The 11,143-nt window shown below is 39.7% G+C and overlaps 1 protein-coding gene across 1 annotated transcript in view; it reads left to right on the top strand.

The window, feature by feature from the left end:
* The window catches only part of LOC122065231 (protein FAR1-RELATED SEQUENCE 5-like), a 36,457-nt gene extending 33,197 nt beyond the window's left edge, over positions 1-3,260 (top strand). Inside the window, exon 2 of the mRNA XM_042629040.1 lies at positions 405-3,260. Coding sequence (XP_042484974.1) covers positions 405-999 — 595 coding nt within the window. The 3' untranslated portion in view covers positions 1,000-3,260. The remainder of the gene's footprint in view (positions 1-404) is intronic.
* Positions 3,261-11,143: the final 7,883 nt, after the last annotated feature.

The following is an 11,143-nucleotide window of genomic DNA, read 5'->3' as shown; positions in this document are numbered from 1 at the left end:
AAAAAAAAAAAAAAGAGTTAAAAATATGAGAAGCTAAGACTTGCTAGTTTAGAGATTAGAATCCTCCCCACCCCTCCCCCCCGAAAAAAAAAAAAAAGGTAAAAAATATGAGAATCTAAGACTTGATAGTTTAGGGATTAAAATTGTTTGTGAGGATGATCCAGCAAAATTGGTTGTCTTTCTATTGATCTTGAATGCACCATTGAGTGATACTGTAGTTGAAAGTCCCGTTGAGGATGATCTAGAAAAAAAGATTGTCTTTATTTATTAATTTATTTTTGGAGACAACATAATGTATAAGTTGTAGGAAAGGTGTATGCAGCATTGACTTCTTAAACTATGTAAATTATAATTTCAATAATGGGAGATTTGTCTGTTCATTGATTAATAACTTTTTGTGCTAGGAACCTAATGGCAAGCACCTTGGGTGAAGGATTTGGCTTCATAGAGAGTGAGAAGGGTTCTAATGGTCGAACTTTGGATGAGCATGAAACAAAAGAAGATGAGATTTTGGATTTTTGTGATTCACAAGTACATAGGAATAATGAGATGACACTGGAAGAAGTGTCTATAGAGTTAACACCAAATGATAAACCCTTAGAACCGTACATTGAAATGTCATTTAATTCAGTAGATGATGCAAGGGAGTTTTATAGTTCATATGCAAAACATATAGGTTTCACAGTACGCACAAATCGTATTCGACATTCGCAGAAAAACAGGACAATTATAGCTCGGGACTATGTTTGCTCGCGAGAAGGTTTTCGTGCAGCAAAGCATACACTTAGAAAAGATAGAGTTCTTCCACCAAGGCCCATCACAAGAGAAGGATGTAAAGCAATGATACGGGTAGCTGTGAGGGATGGTGGTAAATGGGTTGTCACAAAGTTTGTACCTGAGCACAATCACAATCTAATGACTCAAAGTAAAGTACCAGGTCAACGACCCAGTATGAGTGAGGTAAGTTCGAGATCAGCTGTTATAGACAATTGCATTTAGTAATAATCCACCAATATTCTTTTCCCTCTTTTGTATAGCTTATAACTGAAATTAGGGTACCATAATAGAATATCAATTTTACTGTGAAAAATTGATGTCATTTTCATTTTCCTAGTCCTAATACCAATGAACAGTATAACAAACTTCATTCTTTTTATTCTTTATTTGTTTCTATTTCCACACTAGCATGTCTACTTGGACGTGCATTTTATACTTGCACTTCATTTTCCTTAGTAGTTGATGGCATTCTTAAAGAGAAAAACTGAGTGACACGGGGGTCAGTGAACCATGCTAACCAGGCATGGTTCATTTCACATTTTTACCCTTTACATCTACTTGTTGGACTTTAGTTTAGGAGCAAAAGGTAATTTTCCCGTCTTTTCTTATTCCTTCTCAATACCCAATAATGATGGACAAATTTTCTTCTTTCTTGCTCGTCTCTGCAAATCCTACCTTCTTTCTTTTCACAACTCTGGCGAGCAGTTCCAGCAGTACCGGAGAGCAGTTCTGCTGATTCATGGTGGGTTCAGTTAGTGGATTCAGGTTAAGGTTTCATAGTGGATTTATGTTGGATTCCGGTGTTAGGTTTAACATTTTCGGAGTAGGTGTTAAACTGGCCACAGTTTTATCGGTTGAGGTTCAAGTTTCATAATTTTCATGATTTAGGGGTTTCATAGTTTAAAGTTCGAGATTAATGGTTTTAGGTTTAAGGTTTCACATTTTCCGGCATTTTAATGGTGTTTTCTAGCAATTTCAGTTTAATTGTTGGTGATCTTTTTTTTTTTTTTTTTTTTGCTAACAACGGGTATCCAAGCCTTCGGCCTTACTATTCCCATCCCACAGGTCCATACTGACCCCACAACCACATGGACGGGGTCATATCGGGGTTGGATGAGAACTATTCAACTTTCACTGAAAGCAGTGAAATGCACTAAACACCCTCGTGTGAGTGGCCCCAAGGAGGTAAGAGGACTCGAGCTCAGAACCACATGCTTCTTGAGACGAAGGTCCCTTGCTAACTCGGCCACCCTCTTGGGGTTTGGTGATCCTCACAAAGTACACGGAGTGGGTGTTGCTTATTGCTCCTCTTATAAAAGGAGAACTAAGCATAATATAAAATGCTTCAATCCTTTTTTTGGGGGGGGGGTGTTAGGTCATCAAAATTGATGGTGTCAAGAATGAGGGACTTGAATATTGAAGAATCAGCTTCATACCAGCACCCACAATGAAGCCACTCAATGACTCAATTTATTAAACATTCAACAATGCATTACTTACTAACCTCTTCCACAGCATCTTTGGCCACATCAAGATTTGGTGCCAGTTTGGTTATAACCTCATTTATGGATCTCATCAAATCATTCTATACCCTATAATCCTATAATGCAAGCGTAATGAGGTCCGGATTCAAATAATATGTTGCACATGGTTTGTTATTGATGTTACTATACTAATAAAGTAATAATTAAATAGTTAACTAGTAATTGTTCAAAATGAAGGATAATTCATTTACTATAGAGATTACCTGCCTGATGAATGTCTTGAACCAATATCCTTTCCCATCAGTCTTATATAAGTTTCAAAAACATTTTGCTTGACCGTGGGTTCTCATCATATATCTTCTTCTTGATGATTCCCATCGTATATACACTATATTGCTCGTAGTCTGCACCTTATCTCCATCAACTTGTCTAAGAATAACAAAGAATGGGTGCATAATCTGAGTAAGTCGTTTCACTATTTCCCAAAACTTTGTTGAAGTGATTAGATCTTGAACATTTTTGCTAATTTCAGTGTTTGAATGTCTACTAGCTAACCACTCATCAGAGGTGAATGCCTTAAGCAGCCCATCTTTTTGAGATTCGATACTATCTAGTGCAACATACTTTGTGGCAAATCGTGTTGCTGCGGGCCTCACTAAATCACTTTTTCGTGTACTTCCTCATCAATGCCAACACCCTTTTGTGATTATAAATGAAGTTGGTGATTGTTTTTTGCATCAGAAACCAACTTCTACACTTTAGGCATTTCATCAATGTCTCTGAACATAAAATTAATACAATGGGCGGCACACGGTGTCCAATATATGTCGGGCCTCTTCATCATATGCAAGTAACCAGCCTTTTTGAAATTTGTAGCATTGTCAGTCACTACCTAGACGACATTTTCTTCCACTCTCCTCCACAACATGATCCATTGAGTTGAACAAATAACGTGCATCCTTGATATCTTTTTTAGATGAATAAATAATTCATTACCAAGAGAAGAAGAATATACAAGGGAAGGGGGGGGGGGAGGCCTTAGCCAGCAAAAGAAAACCGAAGTCCGAAAGCCAAAAACAAAAGCAAACTATAATAAATATAGAGCACATTCACCAACAAAGGCTGGCAAGAAAAAAGGGGGGGGGGAAGTAATGGGAGAACCGGGGCGCCGGAATCCAAGAAGCCTTTAAGTGGAGGGGATGAAGTCAACCTGCAGGTTCCATGAAACAATGATGTGGGAATTTCTTAGGGTGGTGGGGACCGGGTGGGTCTAAAGGGATGAAGCTTCAGACTTGACATCAAAATAGTATCTTTCCAAATCTTATCTGGAGAACGAGATTTGGAAGTCCATCTACTAATTTTACGTTCCATCCAGAGGTGGTTAACAGTGGCGGCAAAGGCTAATTTTCCTATGGAATCACAAATAGAAGAACCAGAGAATGTCATGTCAATCCAGTTCCACTCTGTCAAAAGGGTGATGGAGAACCTTAGGGAAGAAAGGGGAAATCAGAGTAGAGAGGGGGAAAGAGGGGAATCACACACTTCACTGCTGCACAAACTCAACATCTTCATTCAATAATTCAAATCACTCTCAGTCTTCCATCGATTAAAGCCTATATATAGGAAAATAGGAACATGAAATTAGAAACTTAACTGAAATGGAAACTAGCCTAAACTAGGAAACAACCATAAAAGGAAACCAATGCAAGGAAATAAATCCTAACTCCTACATTCAATAAAAGGCGTGAAATAAAATACTAAGTAGCTACTAATTTTATTTCCAACCCTTGTTGGACTAAAACCCTGGGCTGGATTGGTTCTTCTTGGCTCTTGGCTTCCAAAGCCGATCATGCTGGTCCAACCAGGTAAGGGCAGCTATATTTGCATCAACTCTCCTCCTTTGAAAAGAACTCGACTCTGTCGAGTTAGGAAAAGGACCGAGGAGAACGTCTAAAGGAATATGCTGAATGAGGAACGATCCCACCATCTTCTTGAGCTTAATTTCAGGGAGATCTTTGGTAGGATGAAACTTCATAGTCTTGTTGGCATGCTTGAAAGCATAGGTATTGGCATAGCCACAATGCTATACTTTCTTGTCAAACAACCAAGGTCGACCAAGAAGGGATATGGCACACCTTCAGAGGGAGGACGTCACATTGGACTGTATCCTTAAATCCACCAATAGAATATGTGACCAAACACTTATCTGTGATTTTGAGATTAGTGTTGTTCACCCAAGCAACCTTGTAGGGATTTGGATATGGCTCTGTTTTCAATCTCAGCTTACGAACAACGTCTTTAGAGACAACATTAGTACAACTACCTCCGTCAATGACCAAGGTTAACAACTGGTCATTGCACTTCACACGAGTCTGGAAAATACTACTGCGGCGCCAATCTTTATTGTCAGTGGCTTTTTGAGTGGTCAACACATGATGAATGACATAAAAAGGATGTTGGTCTTCATCACTGAGTGTCATTGACTTCACTTAGCGCACGCTCTTCTCTTAAATCAACTGTGTTAGAACCAAGTTGCTCTTCGGGAATATATGGTATAGGAGAATCCTTATTAATAAAAGCAACCAAGCGGCTGGGACATTGAGCACTGATATGTCCAAATCTATTGCATGAGTAGCACCAAACTGTAAATTTTGTTGCATCAAAAGGTTTACCTGAACCATGCCGAGGGGGTGAGTATGGACAAGTAGGCCGTGAAGATGATATTTCAGAAACATGTCGAGGTGGAGAATACTGCCGACTAGGTCGTGAAGAGGCCATACATATAGCACTAGCCTATGGTTTGCTAGATGACCTTTCTTGGGTAGGAGGCTATTGCTGGATGGAACTAGTACCTCGAGGAAAAGTATCTGTAAAATTTCTCCGATTGTATGGGCGTTTCAAACTTTCCTCAACCTGATTCGCTACTTGCACGGCGTCTTCCATGGTAGGCAGTCGACTAGATGCAAGGGTAGCACTAAGTTGAGGGTGCAAACCATTGCGAAATTGTGCCACTAATACTTCATCTCACTCAAAATCAGAACGAGTGGCCAAATAATAAAATCTCGCAACATATTCTTCAACATTTAAATTCTCTTGTTTCAACTGTGCAAACCTGAGATGCATGCGTTGTTTGTAATCAGAAGGCAAGAATCTTCGGTTCATGACTTCATGCATTTCAGCCTAAGTAGTGACTAAACCAGTGCCTCGGGTTCGGTTTTGTTATGTTGCTTGACCCACCAGACTTAGGCCATGCCCTTCAATTTAGCCTCTGCAAATAGGATCTTTCGGGCCTCAGTCAACCCATACCATCTAAAGAATGTCTCTAAGCTGTGAATCCAGTCAAGGTACAATTCCGGATTATTATCTCTATAAAAATCAAGAACATTCAATTTTGCTGCTTGTTCCGCTCCATCATCATGTCGACCAGTTCCATATGTTGGTGGAGGTGGTGGTGGTGGTGTATAATGTAGTGGTGGTGGTGGCAGTGGTAGTGACGGATACCGTGGAGTGGTGTTGGAAGAATCCCCAGACTAGATGGGACTCTTTCCCCTATCTGTAGCCACCAATCGATAACAAAAATTTGTATAAATTCCATCATTGTCTTAAGAGAGGTGACAATGGTAGTGAGGGCATCAATTTTCTCATCAGTTTCTCCTTTATAAAAGTTTAGTTGTTGAACAACTTCACTATTGGCTACCATGGTGGAGATAGGTAAGATTATACTCAAGCATGATGGCAAGATAGTAAATAAAGGGGGTTTAAAGAGCAATGGTAGAATGGGTAAGTAGCTCTTTTTTTTTTTTTTTTGTAGCAGTTCAATTTAAAACACAAAAGGAATGGGATTTCACATAATAGGGGAGAGGGGTATACTTGGAAAGACAAGGTAAGAAGGTATATAAGTAATAAAAGGTGGGGGCAAGGGTATTTTGGGAAATAAAAAGATAACTAAAGAAGAAAGGGGACAAAAAGGAGAAATCGTGGATGGGGTTTACCGCCGAAGGAGATGGAAACTAGGGAGGGTGGTTTTGCTAGCTGCTCTATCCAACCAGGGAAGACGATTCCAAGAACCCAGGTGCAAGGCAAAACCGAGAGGTGACCAAGGAGCTTCCACGATTGGCAGTGAAGTTGCATCAAATAAGGTATGTCTTTCTTTCTCTCTTCTTTTACTGCTGCTCTCTCTCTTTTCTTTTCCTTTTTTATCTTATTTTTTTTTTTCTTGTGCTGATGGAACCCTAGAGAAGGGTTTTGATGGAAGGAAGTCGAGAGAAATAAGGGGGGAGGGGGACATGGTGAGACAGAGGGGTTGATCCTGTTTAGAGAAGAGAGAATCGATTTTTCTTTTTTTTTTGTTCTCAATTTCTGTAGAACCGAAACAAAGAAAGGGGGAAGGGAAGAAGAAGACGGAATGAAGAAGGGGAATGGGGATCTTCGCCTCTGATACCAAGTTGATGGAGAACCTTAGGGAAGAAAGGGGAAATCAGGGGGAAATTAGAGTAGAGAGGGGGAAAGAGGCATAATTGTCACGACGTCAAATCTATCCAAGGCGGTGGAGGGGTGGCTAATCGATTTGGCGATGAATCGCCCGTTTTGGCGTTGCCATGGCGGTCAAATCGTCCGTGTGTCATTTTTTATTTTTTCTATTTTCTAAAATTATTTAATATGCTACTTTTTTATTTTTCCTATTTTTTAAAGTTATTTAGCATGCTACAAGCCTAGAATATATACCCTAGAACATATAAAACAAACATTAAGTAACATCAAATCAACATAGCCATATCATGTCATCAAAAATCAACATAAATTATTGACTTATACAGTTATACATCAATTCATCACTCATCAAGTCATAAAAAATCAACATTTACATCACACAAAAGTAAAAATTAAAAGGCTAACCTGTGACTGAAGCTTGAAAGCAATGATTGGAAGTGAGTGAGCAACCTGAACAAAGTAAAAGGTATATATGTCAATATATTATATATGAATGAGAGATATATATTTGGAAACCTAAGAATAGAATCAATAGATCAAATGATAAGATAAGTGGCTAACCTGTTAAGCTATTAATGACTTACTGAAGCAATAAAGCTTGATAGCAAATGAACTCAACATTTAAAAAATAATAATAATAATAAAATAAAAAAAATAAAAAAAAAATAAAAACTTAACTAATCATGTAAGTTCAAATTTTAAAGTTTAAACAATACATAAAATCCAAACACTCAAACAGTCAAACACAAATAACTTAATCATCATAATCATCCAACAAATCAGCAGATGGCAGATTCCTTTGTTGTCCACTAGAAGCATTTGCATTTTCACCAAAGTTATCTATGACATCCAAGTCATCATTCACATCATCCTCTTCTTCCAAATCTTCTTCCCCATCTGATTTTGATGACTCCCCAACAGCCCTCCCTCTACCACGGCGTGTGTAGGATAAATTTTCTCTAGAGGTTGATGATTGAGCTCTCTTGGGTCGATTGGGCCCCTCCATTGTTGCCCCCATTGCTCTACCAGCAACGTCCCATGTGAGATCAGCATTGGGATGGACTACATCATCCACTTGCTCATCAATCATCCACTCACTACTCCAATCCAGTTCATCAAGCACAAGTGGATCATAATTTCTGTTGAGGAGACGCCTTTGTTGAAACCTTTCTTCTAGGTGGCGATTGTATTGAACATAGACTAGATCATTCAAATGTTGATGTTCTAGCCTATTCCTCTTCTTGGTATGAATCTGAATTCATAAACAATAGAGAACAACAGACAAAGTTATTGTTCCAAAAATAAAAAGTCTAAAATATGAAATAGATGTAATACTGATGGAGAACCCTTAGGGAAGAGAGGGGAAATCAGAGTAGAGAGGGGGAAAAAGGAGAATCACACTCAACACATTCATTCAATAATCAAACTCACTCTCTCTATCTTCAATCGATTACAACCAATATATAGAAAAATAGGAACATGAAATTAGAAACTTAACTGAAATGGAAACTAGCCTAAACTAGGAAACAACTATAAAAAGGAAACCAAAGCAAGGAAATAAATCCTACTCCTACGTTCAAGTCTGGAAAATAAAAGCATGAAATAAAATACTAAGAAAACTACTAATTTTATTTTCAACCCTTGTTGGACCAAAACCCTGGGCTGGACCGGTTCTTCTTGGCTCTAGGCTTCCAAAGCCGATCATGCTGGTCTAACTAAGAAAGGGCAGCCATATCTGCATCAACTCTCCTCCTCTGAAAAGAACTCGACTCCGTCGAGTTAGGGAAAGGACCGAGGAGACCGTCTGAAGGAATACGCTGAATGAGGAACGATCCTACCATCTTCTTGAGCTTAATTTCAGGGAGATCTTTGGCAGGATGAAACTTCATAGTCTTGTTGGCATGCTTGAAGGCATAGGTATTGGCATAGCCACAATGCTGTACTTTCTTATCAAACAACCAAGGTCGACCAAGAAGGATATGGCACACCTTCAGAGGGAGAACATCACATTGGACTGTATCCTTAAATCCACCAATAGAATATGTGACCAAGCACTTATCTGTGATTTTGAGATTAGTGTTGTTTACCCAAGCAACTTTGTAAGGATTAGAGGATGTGGTTCTGTATTCAATCCCAGCTTACGAACAGCGTCTTTAGAGACAACATTAGTGCAACTGCCTCCATCAATGACCAAGGTTAGCAACTGATCATTGCACTTCACACGAGTTTGAAAAATACTGCTGCGGCGCCAATCTTCATTTTCAGTGGCCTTCTGAGTGGTCAACACATGACGAATGACATAAAAAGGATGTTGGTCTTCGTCACTGAGAGTGTCATTGATTTCACCTGTTGCACGCTCTTCTCTTAAATTAACTGTGTCAGAACCAAGTTGCTCTTCGGGAATATATGGTATAGGAGAATCCTTATCAATAAAAGCAACCAATCGGCTGGGACATTGAGCACTGATATGTCCAAATCTATGGCATGAGTACCACCGAACTGTAAATTTTGAAGAATCAGAAGGTTTATCTGAACCACGCCAAGGGGGTGAGTATGGGCGAGTAGGCCGTGAAGATGACATTTCAGAGACATGTCGAGGCGGAGAATATGGCCGACTAGGTCGTGAAGAGGCCATAGATGTAGCACTAGCCTGTGGTTTGTTAGATGACCTCTCTTGGGTAGGAGACTGTTGCCAAACGGAACTAGTACCTCGAGAGAAAGTATCTGCAAAATTTCTCCGGTTGTATGGGCGTTTCAGACTTTCCTTAACTTGATATGCTATTTGTATGGCGTCTTCCATGGTAGGTAGTCGACTAGATGCAAGGGCAGCACTAAGTTGAGGGTGCAAACCATTGCGAAATTGGGTCACTAAGACTTCTTCATCCCACTCAAAATCAAAACGAGTGGCCAAATAATAAAATCTAGCAACATACTCTTCAACGGTCAAATTCTCTTGTTTCAACTGTGCAAACCTGAGATGCATGCGTTGCTTGTAATTAGAAGGCAAGAATCGCCGATTTATGACTTCATACATTTCATCCCAAGTAGTGACCAAACCAATGCCTTGGGTTCGGTTCTGTTGTTGTTGCTTGATCCACCAGACTCAAGCCGTGCCTTTCAGTTTGACCTCTGCAAATAGGATCTTTCGAGCCTCAGTCAACCCGTACCATCTGAAGAATGTATCTATGCTGTGAATCCAGTCAAGGTACAATTCTGGATTATTGTCTCCATAAAAATCAAGGACATCCAATTTTGCTGCTCTTTCTGCTCCATCATCATGTCTACCAGTCCCATAGGGTGGTGGAGGTGGTGGTGGTGGTGGTAGTGTTACTGGCGGATCCTGTGGAGTGGTGTTGGAAGAATCCCCAGATTGAATGGGACTCTTTTCTTTATCTGCTGCCACCAAACGATCAATAGAAACTTGCATGGATTCCACCATTGTTTTTAGGGACGTGACCATGTTAGTGAGAGCATCAAATTTTGTATCAGTTTCTCCTTTATAAGAATTCAGCTGTTGAACAACTTCACTATTTGCTACCATGGTGATGATTAACAAAATAGCACTCAAGAATATATGGTAGAATAGTAAATAATTTTTTTTTTTTTTTTTGGGAAGGGCAGAATTGCAATTACTTGAGATTCAAGTAAACCACAAAGGATATCAAGTGTGGGCAGAGATCTAAATGTAAATAAGAAAAATATGAGGGATAGAAGGAATTAATAGATAAAAGAGGGGTAATTCTGGAAAATCAGAAGAATTAAGGGAAAAAAAACAAAAAGAAATATGGGGAAGAAAAGGGTTACCGCTGGCCGACTGAAGGGCAGTGAGGAGTTTAAGCCAGCGAGGAAGGAGAAAGAGATCCAGGGCTCTGTTTTTTGGCTACGGCAAGTAGAGGCGGAAACCCAGGGATCTTCAACTCCAACAATGGATCGTGACTTACATGGGGGTTGTGATCAGCGGTGGTGACTTCAATCAGCTGCGGGGACTTCGCAATGACGAAAGTCAACATGCAGTGGGAGGCGAGAAACTGGGAATCAGGTATGTCTGCTTTCTTTCTTTTTTTTTTTCTTGGTTTGATCTTGCTTCTCGCTGCCTCTTCTCTTCTTCTTCTTTCGCTTCCTTCTGGTTCTATTTTCTCTCTCTGCTCTTTTTTTTTTTTTGTTAAGTTTCTGTCGGAACCAGAAAGAGGAGGCGGTGGCTGCTGTCGGAAGGGAAAAGTGAAAGAGGAGGCAATGGGATTTTCTGGTTGGGAATCGAAGTGAGGAGAAAAAGAAAGGGAGGCGAGACACTTCAGGGGTCCGACGGAAACCAGGTATGCGTCTCTCTCTGTTCTACTTCTTCTTCGTCTTTTCTTCTCTTCTTGCTGCTCCTTTTCTTTTTTTTTTTTTTT

This window comes from Macadamia integrifolia, unplaced genomic scaffold, assembly GCF_013358625.1.
Source record: "Macadamia integrifolia cultivar HAES 741 unplaced genomic scaffold, SCU_Mint_v3 scaffold1936, whole genome shotgun sequence".
Classification (NCBI taxonomy): domain Eukaryota; kingdom Viridiplantae; phylum Streptophyta; class Magnoliopsida; order Proteales; family Proteaceae; genus Macadamia; species Macadamia integrifolia.
The sequence above is the reverse complement of the archived record's forward strand: the minus strand, read 5'-3'. Positions and strand labels throughout refer to the sequence as shown.